The sequence below is a fragment of the Myotis daubentonii genome, chromosome 19 (assembly GCF_963259705.1).
Source record: "Myotis daubentonii chromosome 19, mMyoDau2.1, whole genome shotgun sequence".
Classification (NCBI taxonomy): Eukaryota; Metazoa; Chordata; class Mammalia; order Chiroptera; family Vespertilionidae; genus Myotis; species Myotis daubentonii.
In genome coordinates, this window is record NC_081858.1 from 18692602 (window position 1) to 18717267 (window position 24666).

Sequence of the window (24666 nt, forward strand, 5' to 3'; positions counted from 1 at the left end):
TAAGTCAGATGAAGAAAATTGCAAAGGACATACCAGGTGGGGAGACCATTAGGAGCAAAGTGTACCCTGAAGGTTTGTGTTGGGGAAAAATGGGAGAGGAGGATGGAGAGACGGGCAAAGAGCCAAGTCCTGGGACCAGTAGATCCTTTTAGCCACAGTTTCACTTTCCCTGGTTTCAGTTACTCGCAGTCAACCACGGCCCGAAAATATTAAATGGAAAATTCCAGAAAGAAACAATTCCTAAATTTTAAGTTGCATGCCATTCTGAGTTGTGTGATGAAATCTCATGCCATTCCATTCCTTTCTGCCCTGGCTGTGAATCATGCCTTTGTCCAACATCTCCACACTGCTGTTTCCACTCGTTAGTCACTTAGAGCATCTACCTCAATTATCAGGTTGATTGTCTCATACCCTGATGCTTGTGTTCCTGTCACCCTTATTTTACTCACTAGTGACCCCAAAGTGTAAGTAGTGATGCTGGCTATTTGGACATGCCAAAGAGAAGCCAGGAAGTGCTTCCTTTAAGTGAAGAGGCAGGTAGTAGAGTACAAGTAGGATATTTTAAGAGGGACCACATTGACATTATTTATCACAGTATATTTTTAGATTTACTCTAATGTTGTTGTTCGTCTCTTACTGTGCCTAATCTATAAATTTTATTATAGGATAGAAAAAAATATATAATATATGTATGTTTTGGTACTAGCCATGGTTTCAAGTATTCATTGGGGGTCTTGGAATGTATCCCCTGCAGATACGGAGAGACTACTATAAGTGAAATGCAAAGGGGAGTGGGCTACATCCATGTGGTGATTAGTCAATGAAATATTTTTTACATTTTATACTGATTTTAGAGAGAGAAAGATTGATGAGAAACATCAATCAGTTGCCTCCCACACGCACCCCGACCAGAGATCAAACCTGCAACCTGGGTATGTGCCCTGACCAGAAACAAACCCTCACCTTTTGGCATACAGGTCATTGCTCCAACCACACCAGCCGGGGCAATCAATGAAATATTTTAACTTCTATGGTGGTATAGTCAGATTTACAGTGTAGGTCGATGACTGTGGCTGCAGAAGTGGAAAGATTGATGGGCAACAGGACTTAGAAGCATTGCAGTAGTCCAAGCAAAAGATACTATGAGCCCAAGTGAAATAATTGTAAGAACAGAAAGGAAAGAGAGAACATCAGAAAATGTTAAGAAATTAAGCAGAGTTTTTTTTAGTCTCTTGGGGAACAGGGACCCTGCAGGGCAGAGTGAGGGACAAAGAGGAGTCTAGGATGACCCCCAGGATTCTGGCTTTAAGAGTGACTGGATGTTAAGCCATTGCCCAAGTTTGGGATACAGAAAAGCCAGTTTGGTGGGAGAGGAAGATGAGTTCAGTTTGGAACATGTTGACATGAAGGTGACTGAGAAGTATCTGTGTTTATGTGTGTGCCTGTCTGTTCAGCATGTTAGATTCAGGAGTCTGAAACTTAGGGAAGAGCTCAGGGCTAGAGATAGTCATGGGAGTCATCAGCATGCAACTGTTAATGGAGCCATGGGTGTGTATGAATTCTGACAAGACAAAGACATATAAAAGAAGAGTGGGCCAGTGACGGCTCATGTTTAAGAGACAGACAAAAGAAGAGGACTCCTTAAAGGGGAGGAAAAAGATTATGGAAGATGAGAGAACCAGGAGAGAATAGTGTCATGAAAGCCAAAAGGAGTAGATAATTTCAAAGATAAGTGACTAGTGGACCCTGTCGACTACAAAGTAGTGTCAAGAACAAGAGAGGTCTACTAAGATAATGTTTTAAAGATTTCTATTGAATGAAATAATATGAAGTGAACTCAGTTTTTTAGGGAAGTGATGAGTTTTCAAAAACTAGTCTATGGGAAATGGAAGGAGGAGCTTGCATGTGACAAGGGCTGTTGAGTGGAGTAGAAGGCCCAGCATCCACCTTGTTCACTGATGTAAGTGCTGAACAAGTTCCCTGATAGAGAAAATAGGAAAAATATACAAAACTTTTTCCCTTTTTGCTTGCAAAATAAGCCAACCTTGCCTGGCCGGTGTGGGTCAATGGTTGCGTGTCAAACTATGAACCAGGAGGTCATGGTTCGATTCCCAGTCAGGCACATGCCCGGGTTGCAGGCTCAATCCCCAGTAGAGATGTGCAGGAGGCAGCCGATCAATAATTATCTCTCATCATTGATGTTTCTATCTCTCTCTCCCTCTCCCTTCCTCTCTGAAATCAATAAAAATATATTTTTTCTAAAAATATGAACCAACCTTTCAAGTTCAGAGATGCCCCCTTCAGTCTAACGCGTGCTGAAGTGACTGCTGGTGACTGCTTCTTTGTTGGTAGAATCCATAACCTTAGTTCCATGCTTCCCCCGCCATGACTAAACTTGCTCTAATTTCTAATTTCTTTTCCTTTTTCATTTCATTCATTTGTGTAATATGCTAGGAACAAAGGAAGAAAGGTATTTTAGGACCAGGAAATGCCATGGAGATTACCTCTTCCAAACTACCCCTTTAAGAAACAAGGATATTATGATCCTGAGAGGTTACATATCTTGCTCAAGATCACAGAGTGAGCTCATAGCAGAACTTGGACTAGAACCCAGGTCTTCTAACTCAGAGGCTGGTGTTCTTTATTAGATCTTGAGAAGTGAATTTTGACAAGATCTGTTCTTCAGTCTTTAAGATTTCAGCCCTAGCCAGTTTGGCTCAGTAGATAAAGCGCCAGCCCGCCGACTGAAGGGTCCTGGGTTCGATTCCGGTCAAGGGCACATACCTCAGTTGCAGGCTCGATCCCTGGCAGGGGCACGTGTGGGAGGCAACCAATCGATGTGTGTCTCTCACATTGATGTTTCTCTCTGTCTCTCCCCCTCCCTTCCACACTCTCTAAAAATCAATGATAAAATATTCTTGGGTGAGGAGTAACAAAAAACAAACAAAAAAAGATTCCAATCAGACTGCCTAATTTTCATGACAGTTTGAAAGAAGCAATCAAGGTCCCAACGCAAATGCCAGCCTCCTCTGTGAAGGCCTCTCAGAGTGTCTGGTGAGTTATTCTTCTGTGTCCACAAGGACTGCTATTCCCATATCCCATGACATGCACTGTTTCACAAGTATATAGCTCCCTACTAGATTATAAACTTGAGTGTAGGGCCCATTTCTTATATGTGTTATTATTTCCTCAGCACCCAGCATAGAGTCTCGTATTTAATAAGCTCCCCTGGGGAAAAAAAAAGTAAAAGCAGGAATGAGACCATACTTTGCATAGGAACCAAACTGAGCTGGGAGGTAAATGAGCTCTTGTTCATGGTAATTTTGCTCAATAGCGTCGTGTGCTTGTGCCAGAACAAGGTTCACACTGTTATTCTGGTTGTGCACCTGCAGAGAAAATAACAGTGATGGTAGTCGCTGTCAATTCGGAGAGAGGGATGGACTCCAGAGTCGCTCAGGCCTTGGAGCGGGGAGACACCTTCCCAGGAGTTCAGGACGAGGCCATCGCCACACCGGCCAGTGGGCAGCGGAGGGCTGCCAACATGGTACCTGTGCTTCCCCTGCCTCCTATTACTAAGCAGCTCACAGAGGAAGGAGGGTGTAGCCTGGTTATTTGCAGAGGAACAGAAAGCTGAGTCAGGCAGGGTTGGTTGTATTCCAAAGTACACTCGGACTGGAAAGCAGTGAGTGTTTCTGTTGGGAGGACAGGGTCAGGGAGTATAAAGACCAGGCTTGCAGTAAAATGCTCTATTCTCCCCAGGACCTACTCCCCTACTGACCAATACACATCCCACTCCAGGATTAGAACAGCCACACACACACACACACACACACACACCCTTTGGGGGAGGTCAGCTACTAAAAGCAAAGGGCAGCAGCCTTAGTTCACTAAGTATACTTCTCCTGATAGATGCCCAGGCTTCTGCCCTATGAATTGTGGAAACAGGTTTAAGAATGCCAGAGAGGAGAGGAAACGGGCATTTATTAAAAACTTACTCTAGCCCTAGCCGTTTGGCTCAGTGGCTGGAGCATCAGACACCACATGCTGGGGAGAATGGGGAGCAACAGGAACTCTCATACACCGCTGGTGGGAATGAAAGTGGTGCAGCCATGGTGGAAGACAGTTTGGCAGTTTCCACAGAACGTACTCTTACCCTATAATCCAGTAATCTCACCGCTCGGTGTTTACCTAAAGGAGATAAAAACTTATGTCTACACAAAACCCTGCACACAGATGTTGGTAATAGCTTTATTCATACTTGCCAATTCTTGGAAGCGATTAAGATGTCTTTCAGTAGGTGAATGGATAAATTGTGGTACGTCCAGACAGTAGAGTATTTTTTGTGTGTATTAATCCTCACTGGCCGATATTTGTTCCATTAATTTTAGAGAGAGTAGAAGGGGAGGAGGAGGAGGAGGAGGAGAGGAGAGAGAGAAACATCAATGTGAGAGAGCCACAGTTGGTTTCCTCCTGCACACACCCCAACAGGGGCGGGAAACCTGCAATCCAGGTACATGCCCTTGACCGGAATTGAACCCTTCAGTTTGCGGGCCGACGCTCTAACCACTTAGCCATGCTGGCCAGGGCTAGAATATTATTTAGTACTAAAAGTAAATAAGCTATTAAGCCACCAAAAAAAAAAAAAAAAAAAACCCACATGGGAGAAACTTAAATGCATGTTTCCAAGAGAGGAACCAATCTGAAGAGGCTACATACTGTATGATTCCAAGTACAGTCAAACATTGGTTCTCGAATGTCTCCCATCTCCCACAATTCAGTTCTCCACCAAGTTGTTCATGGAAAAAAAATGTCTCGGTTAACTTCAGTTCTCAGCCTGACAACCCCTTCATACCGATACATCAGCATTTCACAAAGCGTATTTCAGGCCAAAGGAGAGAATGTGCCAGTATGAGTCAGTTTACCACTAACATCTCATGAAATTGTGCGTAAGTATGAGTGAGTGTGCATGAGTGTATGTGTGTGTGTGTTGCTGGCAAAAATAGACAATTTGAGTGCTAATCATCAAGAGTGCTAATGTTGCTAATCATGTGAAAGAAACAATGACCACAGGCAATTGAAGAGGTAGAAAAACTGTAGTTGATTTAGATAAACAAAAAGCAGTTAGTGATAGCATTTCAGAGGCAAAAAGCAAAGATGCTACATTCCTTCTTTACAGGCACCCATCCAGTGCTGAAAGTGATGCATCTAAGTCTAGAAGAGGGTGGTTCGATACATTTAAGAAGTGTTTGTTTGCCAAGCTCAGTGGTTGAGCACTAACTTGGGAACCAGGAGGTCAGGGTTCAATTCCCGGTCAAGGCACATGCCCCGGTTGTGGGTTCAATCCCCAGTGTAGGGTGTGCAGGAGGCAGCCGATCAATGATTCTCTCTCATTATTGATGTTTCTATCTCTCTCCCTCTCCCTTCCTCTCTGAAATCAATAAAAATTTATTTACAATAAAGGAAGTGTTTGTTTATAGACTAAACAGTACTGTATATAAGAAAGGTTAAAACCGGAATAATTTGGGGATCTGGAACAGGTTAATTCAATTTACATTATTTCTAATGGGGACAAAAATGATTCGGTTTTCACACAAATTGCTTGTTAAACAGCCTTCCATAACGAATCAAGTTCAAGAACCGAGGTTCCACTGTACATTCTGGAAAAGGCAAAACTATGGAGACAATAAAAAGATCAATGGTTTCCAGGGGAGTGGGTAGGAGAGGGATGGATGGATGAGCACAGAGGATCTTCAGGGCATTGAAATACTCTGTATGATATTATAATGATGGACACATGATTATACACTTGTCCAAACCCATACAACGTGCAGCATCAAGAGTAAATCCCAAGGTAAACTGTGGACTTTGGGTGATTATGATGTCTGGATGTGGGCTCATCCTTGGTGGAAAAAAAAGAAAAAAAAAAGTGCCGTTCTGGTAGCGATGCCGATCATGGGAGAGACGGTGCATATATGGGCGCAGGGCACAGGTGAAATATCGCCGTACCTTCCTCTCAATTTTGCTGTAAACCTAAATCTGCTCTTAACAAAGTAAGTCTTTAAAAAATACACGAGAGACGCTGAAACCGGTTTGGCTCAGTGGATAGAGCGTCGGCCTGTGGACTGAAAGGTCCCAGGTTCGATTCCGGTCAAGGGCATGTACCTGGGTTGCGGGCACATCCCCAGTAGGAGATGTGCGGGAGGCGGCTGATCGATGTTTCTCTCCCATCGATGTTTCTGACTCTCTATCTCTCTCCCTTCCTCTCTGTAAAAAATCAATAAAATATATTAAAAAAAAATACATGAGAGACGTAGAAAACAAATAGCAAAATGAGATATAAAACATAATCACATGGATAACTATATTAAATATCATCAGACTAAATAAACCGTTTTGATTAAAGCAGGTGGAGATGGTTAGCCTTGCAAATTCTCAAAGAAGCTACCTTTTGTGCATATTTGGGGAAATAACTAGATGCATATTTTTTTAAATATATTTTATTGATTTTTTTACAGAGAGGAAGGGAGAGAGATACAGAGTTAGAAACATCGATGAGAGAGAAACACCGATCAGCTGCCTCCTGCACACTCCCCACTGGAGATGTGCCCGCAACCAAGGTACATGCCCCTGACCGAATCGAACCTGGGACCCTTCAGTCCGCAGGCCGACGCTCCATCCACTGAGCCCAACCGGTTATGGCACTAGATGCATATTAATGGAAGTAAACCAAGAAAGAAAAAATAAATGGCATCCAAAAAACAATGGACCCAAAGCAAGAAAAAGGCAAAAAAGAATTCGGAAGATGATGATAAACCTCCGGTTTGGCAGCCACCCAGCCCAGGTTGGGAGCAGGAAGCTAGAAGGCTCTGGAGAGAGGACTCCAGGAATAAAACAAAACTAATAATTTATCTGATGTTAGAATGTCTGGACATTAATTTGGCAGACGTTTGACAAATCTGTTAGCCCTTTTGTGGACAAAGTGATTAGGTATATGGGAAACTAAACAAATGAGAAGCAAGGCAACTATTAACTCCAGAACAAAAGGAAAATGTTGAGCACATAACCCATAATACAGTATTTGGATCAGCATTCATCCCACAAATATTGGAGTGTCAGACCCCGTGTGAGCACTGGGCTACCTGCCCTAACAGCAGATCAAGTCTGCTTTCACAGAGCTTACATTCTAGAGCAGCGGTTCTCAACCTGTGGGTCGCCACCCCTCTGGTGGTCGAACGACCCTTTCACAGGGGTCGCCTAAGACCATCCTGCATATCAGATATTGACATGACGATTCATAACAGTAGCAACATGACAGTGATGAAGTACCAACGAAAATAATTTTATGGTTGGGCCACAACATGAGGAACTGTATTTAAAGGGCCAGAAGGTTGCGATCTAGTGGGCAAAATAGATGCTTAAAAAAAAAAAAAAAGAATCAGTACGTACTATCAGATAGTGATTCATTAAAGAAATTTAGAAGTATATATGGATTGAAACGTGGGACACACCTGCTACTTGGCATAAAATAGGGAATAAAGAAACATCTGAGCAGAGACCCCAGTAAAGTGAAGGAGAAAGCAGTCGGCTCCCTGTGGGAAAATTGGTTTAGCAAGAACAGATAGTGCACAGCCCGGAAGCAGGAGTGGGCTGTACTTGTTGAAGCAATAGAGGGGGACCCTGTGTCACAGCGATAGAGGGGGAGGAGAGATCAAAGAGAGAGCTCAGGTCACGTGGAGCCCTGGCAAGGACTTTGGATTTACAGAGCCATAATAATGTAGCTAATGATTTCAGTAAATGTGTGTAACTCCCGTGAAGTGAAGGGAGAGGCTGTACGAGGGCTCCAGGAAGTTGACAGAGAATGCCGACAACAGTAAATTAACAGATGGCAGTGTGCACGAATTAACTAGAACGATGGAGGTAATTACCAGAAAAAAAACAAAACAAAACAGCAGGAAGAATTTAAAGTGGTTTTGGCGGGAGGGGGGGGGGGCAGAAAGAGGGAAAATGGGGCTGCTGCTTTTCATTGTAAAACTTTAAATACTATTTGACATTTTAAAAACTGTAAGCATTTTCTAAAAGCTTGTGAAAGCGCTTGATGAAGGGTGGAAACCTCAACTGCAAATGTATCAGGCGTGAACCAGCCCTGACGATGCAGCCAGTGGCACAGGGATGGCAGGGTGGGAGTAGGCTGTGCAGACCGCGGTGCTCTATCTTCCTAAGTGGAATGTTCTAGAGCTCCATCAACTGCTATTTTTTTTCCCCACCTTACATTGCTTTAGGTCACCAGCCAGGCCACACACAAAAAAAGCACTTTCCTTCTGCATAAATTCTATGTAACTCACCATGCTGATCCCATAGCCTATGCTACTGTAAACAGGATAAAAGAAACCATGCCTGAAATCTTGTGTGGAATAAGGTGGTGGTGATATAACTATTTTGACTTTTACTGAACTTGAATCATATTGACCATATTCATTTATGTTAGAGCTGCATCAAATCTCTAATTTTTCAAACTATATCCCAATTAGGTGAAAATGATACTGTGCATTCGTTTGCATGTCTTTAATTCCAGGGAGATTCCTTATCGATGTGTTATTTGTGAATTGTGTTCATGTCTTTGCCCGTTCTTCTATGGTATGTTCCTCATTAATTTGAAAAGGCTCTGGAAGGGAATATTATGATGAGGAAACAGCTATTTGGAGTTCATTCCCCGAGTCTAGACATTTAGACAAGACCTGAGCTGAGGACTCCCGCCCCAGGTTCCGGCTTTGCTTTTCCTGGGGTGCCTTTTAAAATAACTATTCCAGCCCAGCCGGCGTGGCCCAGTGGTTGAGCATCAACCTATGAACCAGGAGGTCACAGTTGAATTCGCAGTCAGGACACATGCCCGGGTTGTGGGCTCGATCCCCAGTGTGGGGCGTGCAGGAGGCAGCCGAGCAATGATTCTCTCTCATCATTGATGTTTCTTTCTCTCTCCCTTCCTCTCTGAAACCAATTAAAAATATATATTTAAAAATAAAATAGGGAGTCTCTGTTTGGGGGGCTCAGGCAGCTGTGCTGTACGGCCACCTTTAGAGGCTCCCTCTCCCTGAGACTTTACAGCCATTCGAGGTGAAATGGCTCCCGACTAGAGAGGAGCGGGCGGAGGCTGTGCAGGGGCCACGGGACCACAGCTGCCTGCAGGGAAGGACCCGGGGGTCCACTGAGTCGTTGGGCCTTTGCTTTCTCCCTTGGCTGGGGCACTGCCTACCACGACAAACGTGCCCTGGGTCCCCTCTTTGGAGAAGGACCATCTGTGTTGCTTGTGGAGTCTTGAGGAAAAGCAGAGACCCACAAGGAAGGGTGAGGTCTGGTGGTAAGAGTTATTTGGGTGAAAACAGAAGGCCCCAATGTCCCGTCTCTGTCTGTCCCAACATGGAAAATCAGGGCCAGAAATAGGGCCACTGTCCAGGGGGTCTGTGCCACATTAAAGCTAGTCCAGGCCAGCCTTTCTCACCGTCGGGAGCTTAGCTCCCGTTCCGGCTGCAATCGGTGCTGCTGGATCCAGGTTCCCACCTGGAGCCGGCGTTTGAAGTCGTCCGCTGTCCCCATCAGCCATGTTGCTAAGGCCACATGGTTGCTAAGGAGAGAGCATGCAAACCAACTGGATGATTGCATATTCCCTGAGAATGAATGTATATATATATGTAATTTTTAAAATATATTTTTATTGATTTCAGAAAGGAAGAGAAACATCAGTGTTGAGAGAGAATCATTGATGGGCTGCCTCCTGCACGCTCCACACTGGGGATCGAGCCACAACCTGGGCATGTGCCCTGACCAGGAATCAAACTGTGACCTCCTGGTTCATAGGTCAAGGCTCAACCATTGAGCCACACCGGCCGGGCATCCCTGGGATTATATTATCTGGGCTTGGGAAGGACCAGGTGCTTTTTCACAATAACCAATCAACTTCTGAAGCTTTCACGGGACTCTGATGGGCCCACCTGACCAGTGATCCCTTTCCCAGGCTAGATTGACAAGCCTCTATGGCCAAGCACCTCCCCGTGGGCCATTTTGACTTCTACTGCACGTGTGCTCACCTCCCCCTGGCCCCCCAGACAATCCGGGACCTGAGGGGGAAGGCAGGGGTGTTAATCCTTGGTGGGGCAGTACTGTGATCACCTGGGTCAGGGGGGTAGAGAGCTGGCTTCCTGGTGAAACTGCAGGCTCAGTGTCCCATTCAGTTCCCCAGCCCGTTCAGCTAAACAATATTTGATTCCCTTTGCTTCCTTTCTTTATTAATATTGACCCTAATGTCTACAGACGCTCAGCTTCTCAGCTGCAGAAAAACCGGGTGGAGCACACAGGTTCCACAAGCTGAACCGTGACGCTTTGAAACAGTCTCTTATTTCTTGTTTCAAACACTGGACCAGTCTCTCAGCAAAATAGTTTTCAGACGTTGTTGGCCTCATACTGAATTCCAGAAACATTGCTTTGAATGCTTAACAAGAAAATGTGTGAATGTGGAAGTAGCTTTCCTTGAGTCATTGATTCAGTGTCTCTTTCTCCTGGTGGTCCTACCTTTATTCGGCAAATATTATCATTTTGCACAGTTTATTGCCATCAAATCTATAAAAACCCATGCATGCAGGGCAAGGGGCGGCCCCCTTCCCTGCCGCACCCGTTTCCCTGGACGAGGGGCTCTCTGCACCAACCGGGTCCCACTGCACGCTGAGGGCCACCAGGGCGGGGGACCTGGGGCCACCTGAGGCGCTGCCCTTGGTTTCAGCCTGGGCAGGACTCTGACAGGCGGTCGGTCATAACCCCACAGGTGGTAGCTTCGCCCCACTGGCTTGCCTCCTCGTGTTTTGATCTATAAAATACCAGTGTCCATGACCATTTTTCTTATTCCCTCCTTTATGCTTTTCTACCCTGAGGTCAATTAATATTTACCTATCCTCCGCTTCCCCTCCCCCCTTCTATTTGCCAACGTTGTTCAGGCCTCAGGGTTAGCATGTAACTGCTCAGCGGACATGACTTTGGTGACCTGGTGACGGGACAGACAGACTTACTTTATGAGAATGAGTGGACCCTTCTCCGTACGGCTTGTGATTTGGACTCCCCAGTCATGGTTGCATTTCCTGCCAAGATACCCATTTGTTTTCCTCCTCAGCCGCCTGACAGCTGCCCCTGTGTTTCAGGTGACCCAGGGCCCCGATGGCAAACTTCAAGGGCCACGCTCTCCCGGGGAGCTTCTTCTTGATCGTTGGGCTGTGGTGGTCAGTGAAGTACCCCCTGAAGTATTTTCACCAAAACGGGAAAAGGAGACAACTGAGTCGTAATTATGAGCGTCTGGAGATCATCGAGGCCGCCATCAGAACTTTATTTCCCGTCATTGGTAAGGATGGGGGCTGTGTGGTCCAGGGGATCTCCCATCACACCCAGAGCCTTCAGCCCACTCTCTGGACCCTGTGGATGGATGTCTCCACGGGCAGTGATGATAGAGAGATAATAGTGTCAGTTGGCCACTAAACATTTCATCGCAACATCTGCTGTGCACTGAACCTTGTCATATCAATAGTGAACAGTGCCTCGCATCTCAGTGCACTGTGAGAAAGTACCAAATAAATTACATCCTTTGCCCTAGAAAGACATGGGTGTAGATCAGTGATGGTGAACCTTTTGAGCTCGGCGAGTCAGCGTTTTGAAAAACCCTAACTTAACTCTGGTGCTGTGTCACATATAGACATTTTTTGATATTTGCAACCATAGTAAAACAAAGATTTGTATTTTTGATATTTATTTTATATAATTAAATGCCATTTAACAAAGAAAAATCAACCAAAAAAGATGAGTTTGCGTGTCACCTCTGACACGTGTGTCATAGGCTCGCCATCACTGGTGTAGATTGTAGGAACAGAAGACATAATTTATGAAAAGGACAAAACACAAAAGTAGAAAAAACCAAATTGAGAGTAAGAGCATGAATTATGAGAAAATGAAGTTGAGTTTTAGAAAATTCTTTTTTCTCCAACTGTCTCTTCTCCAGAATCTCAAGAGTAAACCCCTACTCATTGGCATATCCTCCACCCCCAAACCTCAAGCAGGCAGAGGAGTGTAAAGCTTGGGGCTGGTAAGAGGCAGGGGATGAGGCTGAGAGAAGCCCGCAGAGGCTGTGTGCGAGGGGTCTTCCTTACGGTGCCCTTCCCAACAAAACCCGCCCCCTTCCTCATCATCTATCCACTCTGCTGGGGGCCCTGAAGAATGAGTGGTACCAATGAGGGACCTGATTCGGCAACTGCATTTGCCTCTCGCCATCTCTGGCCTCCAGCTTCCTGGGCGCAGCTGAAGCCAGGCCAGTGGCTTCTCTGAGTTGGCACAGGAACATGGCTCTGTTTCCTGGTCCAGTGGGACTTTCCCATTCACCAGCCCCTCGGGCATCAGAAAGGCTGTCTCATCTTTCTGGGGCCGAGAAGTAAACAGGGACCATACGGCTTACGTGGTATTGGCCTAAACCCGTGGTCGGCAAACTGCGGCTCTTTGGCCCCCCTGAGTGTGGCTCTTCCACAAAATACCGACTTCTGCGCATGGGCCACGAAGTGTCAATCGCACTGTACGTGCGCGCCCGCACGTGGTATTTTGTGGAAGAGCCACACTCAAGGGGCCAAAGAGCTGCAGTTTGCCGACCACTGGCCTAAACAAAGCCAAAGAACTGTGTCTGGGTGGAAAGAATAACTTATTCACCAATTATTTCCTGAGTTCTCACTACATGCCAGGAACTCATCGTTCTAGATAAGGGGGTACAGTGGGGAACTACAGCTAGTCTAGAGCTCTGACAGGACTTCCCTTTCCTGGGTTGTCTTCACCAACTCCTGGATCCTTTATGCACACATTCAGACAGGGGCTGGTTTTTGGGGAAACAGTGTTTGGGGAGCAGGGTCCAGAATGTGCCATGGAGGAGTTACCGTAGCCCCAAGAACACTCTGGGCACCAGGCATAAAGGCAAAGCTTTCGCCTTCAACGCAGGTGACAGTAGGAGGGATGAGAACCGAGACCCGCACTGAGGCACAGCTTAGCCACCTGGCCGTCTCTAAAGCTTGCCTCTCCTGGGACACCGTATGGGAGAAACCCCAAGCTGACGTGTAGGACACTGAAACCTAAAGCTACGGGAAGGACCGAGACCACAAGCGCCCCTGGGCGCGGCCTCCCTCCCTTGGGCGTACACAGGTATCTCCATCACCAGTGTCTGCTCAGATTCTATTATTTCCAACCGAATGGTTTCCTTCCAGGATTCCTTTCCCTGCTCACTTGGCAGAGGGAGCCCCAAGATTAAGTTATCTGCCAGTCTCTCGCTTAGGTGGCAATGCCCCAAACAAGTTTCCTGTGGACGGTGGCTGCTGCACCTCCCTCCACGTGCCCCTGTCCCAGGAACAGCAACTAAGACACGACATCTACACAGGTTCCTCAGCAAAGACCCCACTTTAGACTGAAGTAGCCAAGTAGGGCCACTAAGCCACCGGCTGTCACCCAGATCCTGACTTCAGTCCCGCCTCGGGTTGTTTTTGGCTTGTCTCCTATATTGTCTTAGAGTTACTCTCCCCGCCTAATTTCCATTCTCATTTCCCTGCAGGGATCCTAGCAGAGCAGTTTGTTCCGGATGGGCCCCACCTCCACCTGTACTCGGAACACGAGTGGATCAAGTTGATGAACTGGCAACACAGCACCATGTATCTGTTCTTCGCCATCTCAGGAATCACTGACATGCTCACCTATCTCGTCAGTCATGTGCCCTTGGGGGTGGACAGACTGGTGATGGCTGTGGCAGCGTTCAACGAAGGTAACTGAGTGGTAAGCATGGGAAAAGGGAAGAAACTGACAAGTTGTGGTTATGAGGGATCTGGGCACAGTACACCACAACTATCACAGATACAACCACCTTCCCCAGAAAAAATCCAAATCTCTGAACTTCAACAACCTGAGCAGGCGTAGTCCTATGCTCTGGATGGTATAGGTGACATATTCCTTAACCCATGAAAGGCCCGGCCACTGGTTCAGTGGTTGAGCATCGACCTATGAACCAGGAGGTCATGGTTCAATTACTGGTCAGGGCACATGCCTGGGTTGCAGGCTCGATCCCCAGTGGGGGACAGGCAGAAGGCAGGAGGCAGCCGATCAATGATTCTCTCTCCTTCATCTCTGAAATCAATAAAAAAAATTTTGTTTTAAAAAAGAACCCGGGAAAGCACAAGGCTTTTAGCCAAAGTCACTGGCTAGGAGGGTACAAACTCGCTGCATTCCCCGCGCCCCCTCATGCGTGTGAGTGCATGTGCGCACATCCACACGGAAACACAGAACTGTCTGAAGACGGGGTGAATGTCACCACGCCAGATTATGACTCCCTGTGGTTTGGGAAGGGAAACTGCACTCCAGCCCCCACCCGGAGTGTCATTGTCTGGACTGCATCACAAATAGGAGGGCTAGGCAGATCTCCCAACGTAGCTCATGTTCAATGGGGTCGTAAAAAAAGTATCTTGTAACCCAACAACCTCACTGACTAATGTTATCTCAGGAAGAGTTTTAAAAAGGTGAATGAGGGCAAAACTGAATTTCAAGTAAACACACACAATATGTCACCAATATTTCACTTACCCATTCTGTATTGAACCCTACCATCAATTCTATAGAGATATAGCCTTTGCTTAAACCCACTTTACACACAATTTTTTTTAAAATACAGTTTTATTGATTTCAGAGAGGGGGCGGGAGAGGGACTGAAACATCAGGGATGAGAGAGAATCATTGATGGGCTGCCTCCTGCATGCCCTCTGCTGGGGATTGAGCCTGCAACCCGGGCATATGCCTTGACCAGGAACTGAACCATGCATGACCTCCTGGTTCATAGGTCGACGCTTGAGCCATGCCGACTAGGGCAGCACACACACAGATTTCATCTGCCCATTGCTTGTCCTGTAATGTCATAGAAAATGACTTTCCGAGGGCAGAAGACCCTGGCTGGGGACCTTCTATAGTGGGGCGTGCAGGGTGGTGCTGACGGAGAAACGGGCATCTCTGACGGCCGTGCCTGGCTCTGGGGCAGGTTTCCTCTTCTACCACCACGTCCACAACCGGCCGCCCCTGGACCAGTTCATCCACTCGCTGCTGCTGTGCGCTGTGTTCGGAGGGGCTCTCAGCATCTTCTTGGAGGTGATCCTTCGGGACAACATTGTGCTGGAACTTTTCCGAACCTCGCTCGTTATTCTCCAGGGCACCTGGTTCTGGCAGGTAACTGTTCAAACACTGCTCCTAGCGCTGTAGGGACTGCGGGGCCCACGGAGCGTGTCCAGGTGAAGTCTGACATGCCGCCCCGAACCTGGGGAGCCTTACCCATGAATGGCCTGCTGATGCGTTAAGCAGAGTCTATGGAGTGTCCACAGTGAGCAGATTAACTATTTCCCCATCTGCCCGCCCCAGTGGAGGTGCTGATACCATCTAAAAGCTCCACTTGCCAAACTGTTCCCCTGAAATTTGGCTGGAAATAAGCCTCTGCTAAAACCAGAATTAACCCAGCCATTTTCCTGTGCAAAACATCTTTCCCCGCTAAGGCAGGCATGGGGAATGCGGTCCGAATGCCTTTGGTAACCACAGGCAGGGGGCAACTAATGACAAGCTGTCTTCTGTGTGACCCACCAGATTGGGTTTGTGCTGTTCCCGCCCTTCGGAGGCCCGCAGTGGGACCAGGAAGATCACGCGAACCTCATGTTCATCACCATGTGCTTCTGCTGGCACTACCTGGCCGCGCTCTGCATCGTGGCCGTCAACTACTCTCTCGTTCACTGGTACGGCCCCGAGACTTCTGTCAGCGTTCTCCTTCCTTACCAACCCCCTGCACCATTTTTACTTCCAGGGACCCCTTTCACAACTCGCTCCCACCACTTAACAAGTACCAGCTAAAGGCCGAGTCCTGTGCTAGGTGCTCTAGACGAGCGGCTGCCAACCAATGGTCCGTGAGGTCCGAAAGGTTGGCGACTGTTGCTCTAGACCAGTGGTCGGCAAACTGTGGCTCGCGAGCCACATGCGGCTCTTTGGCCCCTTGAGTGTGGCTCTTCTACAAAATACCGACTTCTGCGCGTGGGCCACGAAGTGTCAATTGCACTGTACGTGCGCGCCCACACGTGGTATTTTGTGGAAGAGCCACACTCAAGGGGCCAAAGAGCCGCATGTGGCTCGCGAGCCACAGTTTGCCGACCACGGTCCTAGACTATGAATGAGGGTGATGGGGCTCTGAAGGTTAAGGGCCTGACTGGTCACAGTAACCTGGGACAGACCCAGGCTGCAGAGGCAGATCTGACCGAGCTCAGGCCTGTGCTGTGACAGGAAACACTTGGAATGAGGCCCGGGCTCTGGACTGCAGTCCTGCTCTGTCCCTGTTCATTTCGAGCCCGTCGCTGTTTTCCCAGAGGCCTTGCGATAATCAGATGGTACAGCTCGCAGCTGAAGTGCTCTTCCAAGATGACAGCCAACAGTTCCCTGGCACCACCCGATGTAATCCTTATCACTTTATGAAATATGTAATGTTGTACAGACGGGAAAACCAAGGCTTCAAAAGACTAATGTGATCAAGGTCGCCCAACGAGCAAATGGCAGAGCTCCAGCCTTTAACCACAGCCAGAGAGACTGCGGGCACATGGCATTAGCTGTTGTCTCAGCTGCCCCTATCTCCGTCCCTGGCTCCTGATTTCCCTACCAAAGCAGAAACCACTTCAGCCAGAAAGACTTCCACGCAGCCCCAACAGAACACAACTCAAGGTGCCCTGGTTTCTACCAGTTCTACTGCCGGGTCAGTGCAATAATAAAAAGGGAGGTGAGAGACCGAGTTTAGTCTCAATTAAAACATTCAATGTCAAATATTATTTATCACAATCCCTTTATCTACCGACGAATACTGAGAAGTCAGATATGTAATCACAATATTTAAGGAAGTAAATGCTTTAAACACCATTAGACGCCCTCACATCCTTCAGGGAAGGAACAGGGAGTTTGGGGGCTGGTTTAATTCGTTACTGTTTCTCCATTACAGCCTTCTGACCCGGTTAAAGAGGCGCAGAGAAGGAGAAATCATTGGCATTCAGGAGCTGAAGTCAGACACCACTTACCAGAAGGCCCTGCTGAATGGCTCCGACGAGGAATGAGACGGGGCCCTCGGTCACAAACGGGGTGGCGTGTCCGCGTGAGGACTAGCTGAGTGCCACAGCTGTGGCTCATCTCCGTGTTAATGCTTGCCTTGGTCTGCCCTGAAGGGGCTCTATATTTGCACCTTCTCACTTAAAGGCTGAAGACCGTGTTGGTACGGATCCTTCAGAAAGAAAAATGAAGCAAGCCTTTACGTCTCAGGAGAGAAATCAGAGACTCTGAAGTGTCAGAACAGCACGTAGCCTCATCGACGAATCCAGGGTATGAATCCAGCCAAACCCACTGCTGTTGATGACTTATCCCTTCTTTCCCTCCCAAGAAAGCAGGAACTTTCTTATTAGGAAGTAAGTGAGTCACAGTGCCTTTCTTTTAGAGATTCAAGTCTAGCGTGGATTTTTAAAAAGTAGTCACCCACAAGTTTTGGTGTTTACACATCACTTGTTAACATCTCCTAACTAATCATGACACTCCAGAGTACTGCAATACCACTGTTGGTCAGTGACAAAGTTGGGCCAAAGGTGCATTTTGTTTTTAAAACCAGGAAGCTAGTTAGTGGCCCAGATGAGAGCTGGAACTCAGATGGTCTGACTCCTCAAAAGTGCCCTCATGAGGCTGCTGACCGGAAAGCTGGACAGTGAGGGAGGGAAAATGTCAGGTAGGGGAGGCCTTGACTTTAAATACTACAGCCGAAAGCAAAGGGCAAGAATCCCGCAAAGGATCTGAAGCTGGAACTGGTAATACAATCTTGATACTCTAGTCTTGGTTCTGGTTCTTTTTTTTTTTTTAAGCTTCCTTCAACAAGGGCTTATTAAACATCTCCTTTGCACCAGGACTGGAATGGTTGTACAGATTAACTAAATATGTGCCCAGCAAGGAATTCAGTCTGATGGGAGAACTATGCAGGCAGTTCATACGGGGTGACTGATGCCATGATGGTAAGTGAAACCACCGTGACACAAAGGAGGGAGGAGCTTGCCCATAGAAAAGGCACATTCCAGGCAGAGAGAAAAGAACATGAATGGATAAAGGTGGGTTAGGACGAATCTGAAAGCTCTTACCATAGAGACCAAATAGTACCATTCAATTGTTGGGCACTTTTCAGACTCTGAAATATATCTTGTTTCTCACGACCACCTACCGGTATACTGGAAATACATTCCGTCTTCGTAGTTGAGTGGTCTAAGGTTACTAGGTGTAGAACCAGATTTCAGTAGGACTCCAGCCAGCCTGTCTCTCGCCTTTCTCCTCTGCTACGTCACACAAATGCAGCGATCATTCCCATGGAGCATCGAGGTCGTCATTCACCTGAAGCACTGAGGTCAGCCCAGGGTCATTCCCGTGGAGCACTCAGGGCAGCACTGGGGTCGTTCCCATGGAGCATTGAGGTCAGCACCGGGTCATTCCCGTGGAGCACTGGACGGCTCTGGGAGAAACTCTGCACTCAGCACCTCCCTTGCTCAGCCAGCACTTAGAGCTGGAGGCACAGCTTCAGGAGAAGAATGAGGTCCCTGAAAACTCAGATTTAGTACTGAGAGGCGAGCCCATGGGTACCCTTTCAGCATCCAGTGGGTTTGCCTGCTCAGTAAAACCCAACATCCTTTCAACAAGTACCAGAGGACCCGTTATTGGCAATGAATGTAAAACATGTCCTTTCCTCAGCGATTGGAGGTGGGAAGAAGGAACCTACTCTGGGTTTTACTTTCAAAGCAGCACTCTCCATTCTGAATTAAAGGGGGTGAGGCAGCAGGCTTTAGGGAAAGGTATTTTCTCCAGAGTGAGGATCAACTATAAAACATCCAAGCCTATTCTAATTAATGCTCCTTCCCAGCATGGCTGGGACACCATCAGAGAAGTGATCACCGCTAACATGAACATTCTGGGCTACAGTGCAAACCCCTCACAATGCTATGCACCAAATCCAGTCTGAGACACATGGTCGGAATAACTTTGTCAACTCCTGTCCACCAGAGGCTCAAAGACTCAAGGCCGCCACAGGTCCTCCTGGAATTGTCCCCCCAAACACCCCCGGAGCCACCACATCTCTCATGGCCCCAGGTGTGCATCCAGGACCCATGTTTGGTGCAAATGCTGGTGACGTCACCTGAACAACTCCAAGAGGTGGTTTCCGCTGTGTACTCCACCGACAGGCTGGCCAGGACCCATCTCACTTCCCAGGGCTGTCCTACACTGTTCCCCTCGGATGTCAAAGTCTGCAGCCACTAAGGAGATGAGCGGTCAGGTGACTTCAGTCAATAACAGTGTGGGGTGAGGTTGGGGCTGAAGGCCAGAACGACTTTTATGAAATCATTTATTAAACAAATTCAGAGGAAGTTTAACCAGCAGTCAACACCCAAGACAGGATTCCTCCAATTTCTACCTGTTGCTCACTTAGAGCCTGTCACATGAACTTTCCGTGTGAAATGTGACTCCAGGGAGTACTGACATGCAAATACCAAAGTATTATGAAACAGCAGGTGCAGCCACCTTTACTCGGTGAAACAGTTGTTTCTCCTCACTGCAGTCCCTGCCTCCGGCCATTTCCCATCCCTTTCTGCCCAGCCCTCCACTCCCCTCAAAAGCTCAATCTCACCTCGGCCGATTCACCTCTGCCCTGTCATCCAGACTCCACCCTCAGCTCTGGATCACCCCCAAGTCTCACCATGACACATCACGGCCGCTCCCTTCTTAGGAAGGCAGCAGAAAGGGCACCTGACTTAGAATCCGAAGACTGGACTTACTTCTTGGTTCTAACTCCAGCTGAGATGCGCATTTTCTCCCAGTGAGAACAGCTTAACTGTTTCACAGAACTTCCTTAGGAATCCAATGAGGTGTCTGTACAACCACTGTGTCACCACCAAGCCATTGAAAGGTGTCGGCCCCTCGACAACTTGCCTGATCCCTCTGAAGCAGGCCACTCCTTCCAATCCACTTCCACACGCAGACGCCATACAGTATCATCGCTAGACTTCGACAGATTAAGATACCTTTTCAGTCATCTGGATCCTTCCAAGAGTTAGGGAAGCTCTGCCCCTGCAGAAAAGCTTTCCCACCCAAGCCCTGCTCCAGCACAGAAGCGGCACATACTCTTACCCCCAGTGCCTTAATTAAAGCACCATGCCCAGCTCTCTGCCTGCAGCTCGGTGGGCCTGAGAAGCAGGGAACAGCCAGGATTAAATAACTTGCTTACCCGCACTGATCTTTTTGTGGTTGGTGCTGTCCAGTAGGGACACCATCTCTACTTTGGAATAGAAGTCAGCAAAGTCTTACTTAAAGAACCACACAGAAAGTATTTTAGACTTGAGGACCATGTGGCATCTATTCAGTTCTGCTTCTGCTGGAACTGAAAGCAGCCACAGATAACACACAAACGAAATGGGCATGGGCTGTGTTCCAATAAAACTTTATTTACAAAAACAGGAAGCCAACCTAAGGGCGGTGGCTTGCTGACTCTTGTTCTGGAGCAAAGCAGAAGGTAGAGTCTCAGAACTGAAATGCAGTCTGTGCTGCAAGAACAACGTCCCTGCTGGCATCCATCCGCCGTGCCCACCGGCCCGGGCGTGTTAACAGGCTTGGTGGGGACAGCCAGGATCCCGACACCCCCTCTTTAAGAGGTAGTGCCCAACTAGTCCCATTTCAGGGAACCCACACACTCTCACTTCTTGTGTTTCTTTCCCATCTCAGAGCCTCTCCACGGAGTTATCCAGTCAGCCACCAACTTATTAGAATCCTGCCATTCTCACATTCTGGTCAAAAGAATGAATCCGTTTAGGGGGCTAACGCCCAAGTTTCTATTTGACCAAGATGTACAATAGGCTCTTTAAAAAAAATAAGTTACATAAAAATTTCTGGAGACAAAGCTCCTCTCCAGACCACTCGTCACGGAGAAGACCACTAGCTGAAAGGTACGAGCCGCGTACAGAATGCGGCGCAGTCGCTGTCCGCACTCCCCCCGTAAGCCCGCTCTCGGGGAGCCTGGCTTGTGTGACACACTGACCTCACACGGTTCTGAGAGAAGCCTCCCTGGGTTGGTACGGAACAGACCTGGAGCGAGCCTTCCTCAGTGTCCTCCTCGTGGGGTGTGGCAGCAGAGGGCAGCCCTGTGGCCGCCAGCCCGCCACTGGCCTCAGAGGAAGGAGGGGCCTCCCTGCTCCCTTCCTGGCGGCCTGCAGGGCGGAGCAGGTCTGGGCTCTGATGGAAGCTTCTCTCAGAGTCACTGCTGTTCGGGTGCCTGCTTAGGAGACGGAGCTGTGGTCACAACAACAGTGGAGACCGCTTTGGAGGAATTCGAGGCTGTTCCCTGCTGGAGATGGGACGCGGGGACAGTCTGGATGCGCACCTGTTCGCAAAGAGAACGTCTGGTCAGCAGCTTGCAAACAGGCTCGCCAGGTGGGCACAGACAGCAAAGGCAAGGAGAGAAGCCGGTGGGGCCCACAGTGCGTCCTGGCCTCACCTGTGTGGCCTGGCCCTGCTGCTGGAGCTGCTGCAGCTGCTGGGCAGTGAGGAAGCTCACGGGCTTGTTGCCAGCTATGAGCTTGGTGCCCGCTGGCATGGTGGTGAGGATGATGTTGCGGCCCAACCCACTGAGGCTGTGGACAGAAAGCAGGACAGGGCATTAGCTCCCACCAGAATCAGGCCACGCACTGAAGGAAACCAGGGGTCTGGGGCCCCTGAAAATCCCAGCATTCTGGACTGAAGTGGAAACTAGCGGATGAGACCACGTTTGTTCCACTTTCCATGCGTCCCACGACGAGATAAGAGCGAGCCCAAGGCCCCCGGTGCTTTGGCTAAAATGACCCTGAGATCCAGACCTTGATCAGCGGGAGTACCGAACAAGGCCCCGGGGAGGCGTGCGCTTTTGTCAAGAAACCCCTGCCCCACACAGCTGCCTTGAGACCCTCAGAACGATCCCATCACACCCTTTCTCCCTGTCCCGTTTCCAACCAACCCTCCTCCTCCTGACTGACCACACCACCGGGCTCAGAAAACATGAGGCCTTCCCGGCAGCCGCAGTCGAAACTGCTGCCTGAGCCGTGTCAGTGGTGACCCGTGACACACTGCCTGTCCCCTTCCTTTTTCTTCACAGTGCACCTTACCGCCCACACAGTATTTTACTTTATTATTTCACTCCCTGCTTGAAGCCAGCATGGGCTTTTGTCCTTTTTAATCACTGCTATATCCCCCACACCTAAAACAATACTAGCTGCTCAATACGCCTCGCTGAGCACAACAAAGGAGAGGTACCCAGGGTGAGCCCCAGGAAACCAGCACCCGGGAGCCCTGCCCTCCCTCCGGATGGCACTTACTTGGCTCCCAGGTTGCCTTTGATGATGGGGGCTGTGACCACACTCTTGCCCTTCATAGGCTGGCTGATCACAGAGAGCGGGACTGTGATCCGCGTCGGCAGCTTCCCCTAGAGAGAAGGAGGAGCCAGTGTATGGGACACGGATGAGACGACCAGTGTCTCCTCCAGGGCTGAGCCCAGGAGCCAGCGCCAGAGGCTCTCGCCGCCTGTGCTGTGTTCTTGAGGTGCGGCCCAGGGAGGCCTCATGACACCAGTCACATACGGTAGTTCAGGGCTCCTGTGCTACACTCAGGGGCCACCTGATCGCTATCATCTCTTCCATGCTGCCTACAGCAGCCGTCACCACACACAATGCTGTCGTCAGGATTACGTGTGCTCCTCACCCCCAAAGGAGGATGTGTGTTCACTTCTGCACAGAGAGCCGAGCTCCTAGAGCAGTGATGGTGAACCTTTTGAGCTCGGCGTGTCAGCATTTTGAAAAACCCTAACTTCACTCTGGTGCCGTGTCACATATAGACATTTTTTGATCTTTGCAACCATAGTAAAACTAAGACTTATATTTCTGATATGTATTTTATATATTTAAATGGCATTTAACAAAGAAAAATCAGCCAAAAAAAATGAGTTCGCCATCACCGTCCTAGAGGGTAGGCCTTCCCCATCTGCAGAGCCCCGAGCCCCGGCGCACAGCAGCTGTGGAAGGCAGTGGGCGCGGGGCCAGGGGCACTCGGAGTTCACACAGCAGGTGCACGGCTGCTGCTTCGCGGGGACCCGGCAGGGCGTGCCCCGGGGGACGGCCACATTCTCCAGGTGCCTTCCGCTTCCGCCAGAGATAAAGAGGTCAGCGAAGGACACCACTAACAAACTCAGCCACAAACTCAGCCACGTGAAAAGCCCAGCCCAAAGCTGATGAAGCCCAAGAGGAACTAAAAGGCCGAGAAGGCCTGTCTGGGCTTTCGGGTGGCTAAGGTTCGGTCACGGCATCCCCTGTTTGTAGGCTGCCTGGCTTCTTAGCCCTTGATGGGCCATAAAATTTATATTCAATAAAATTCTGTGTAAATCTGATTTTTAAAAATGATTCAAGCCTGGCTGGCGTGGCTCAGTGGTTGAGCACTGACCTATGAAGCAGGAGGTCATGGTTCAATTCCCGGTCAGCGCACATGCCCGGGTTGCGGGCTCGCCCAATGGGGGCGTGCAGGAGGCAGCCAATCAATGATTCTCTCTCATCATTGATGTTTCTGTCTCTCTCTTCCTCTCCCTTCCTCTCTGAAATCAATAAAAACATATGTTTAAGAAGTGATTCAAGAGGGGTGGTCTGCTAGGCTGCTAAGAAAAGGCACTGGATGTCCTGTGGGCCAGCTGGTTCTAAAGTCGGGCACTCAGGGTAGCCCACTGGAAAGCGCTGAAAGGTGTAACAGGCAGCAGAAAGGCGCCTCCGGTGGACTGACTTGTGGTTTTAGTTTCTTCAAGTCGTAGTTGCTTAAAGACACGTCAGGCCACCAGTACACCAAGCAGAAATGCCCCTTCCTGAGCGAGCCTCCTGGCAGCTGACTAGACAGGGGAGAGGCAACACTTCCTGCCCCATTGGGTGCTCTCTGGTCCACAGCGTGGGGCAGAGGCAGGTTTACAGTTGTGAGCACGCCAAACAGTCCATTCTGGTACATTATGTATTAATTACTGTGTCCTCTTCCATACAAACAACTGCAAACCTCCTCCTGCCCCACCCTGGTTTTCACCCCGATCAATTATAACAGGGTAGATGCCACTGGGTAGGAGCTTTCCCTGATACGAGAAGGATTCAAGGGAAACAAAAGTGCGTCAAGTAAGCAGTTTCCTTTCCTCCTTCTAACTTCTGAGATATGAGGACCTAGATATTTCCTTTGAAGCCACACTATGTATCAGGGTGTATTGGCTGGTGGTTTTACTAAAGTATATGTCCCCCTTCCTCCTACTTCCATCACTCTACTCTGGCTTTTACCCGAATTATTGAGGTTTTACTACACTGCTTGTTTAGAAAAGGGAAACTATATTTTACTCTGCCCACATAACATATACAACAGTGCTCCTGATCTAGAAGCTGAATGGACACAGAAGCATCCAGAAACACACCTACGCTGACACGAGAATTTGGTTTAGGATAAATGTAGCACTTCAAGTTAATGGGAAGCAATAAATTAGTGATGTTGGAATAA

The 24666-nt window shown here is 48.5% G+C and overlaps 2 protein-coding genes and 1 long non-coding RNA gene across 12 annotated transcripts in view; 2 read left to right on the forward strand and 1 right to left on the reverse strand.

Moving 5' to 3' along the window:
- The window catches only part of TMEM45B (transmembrane protein 45B), a 28874-nt gene extending 10946 nt beyond the window's left edge, over positions 1–17928 (forward strand). The window contains exons 2-6 of one of the 2 annotated variants that reach the window (XM_059677200.1): positions 11184–11380; positions 13613–13819; positions 15080–15264; positions 15673–15818; positions 17060–17928. In XM_059677200.1, the coding sequence (XP_059533183.1) occupies positions 11200–11380; positions 13613–13819; positions 15080–15264; positions 15673–15818; positions 17060–17171 (831 nt within the window). In that variant the 5' untranslated portion in view covers positions 11184–11199 and the 3' untranslated portion in view covers positions 17172–17928. Of the gene's footprint in view, positions 1–11169; positions 11381–13612; positions 13820–15079; positions 15265–15672; positions 15819–17059 lie in introns of those variants that run through there. The other variant, XM_059677201.1, reaches the window with a different exon arrangement.
- LOC132222295 (uncharacterized) overlaps positions 1–23731 on the forward strand; it is a 139313-nt gene extending 115582 nt beyond the window's left edge. For both annotated transcript variants that reach the window (XR_009450174.1, XR_009450173.1), the window contains exon 2: positions 23100–23731. This is a non-coding gene — a long non-coding RNA (uncharacterized LOC132222295). The remainder of the gene's footprint in view (positions 1–23099) is intronic.
- Positions 17942–24666, reverse strand: part of NFRKB (nuclear factor related to kappaB binding protein) — a 33169-nt gene continuing 26444 nt past the window's right edge. For 6 of the 8 annotated variants that reach the window (XM_059677190.1, XM_059677189.1, XM_059677185.1 and 3 more), the window contains 2 exons: positions 22476–22582; positions 17942–21758 (listed from right to left, as the gene is read on the reverse strand). In XM_059677190.1, coding sequence (XP_059533173.1) covers positions 21383–21758; positions 22476–22582 — 483 coding nt within the window. In that variant the 3' untranslated portion in view covers positions 17942–21382. The remainder of the gene's footprint in view (positions 21759–22475; positions 22583–24666) is intronic. The other 2 variants (XM_059677192.1, XM_059677191.1) reach the window with 1 other exon arrangement.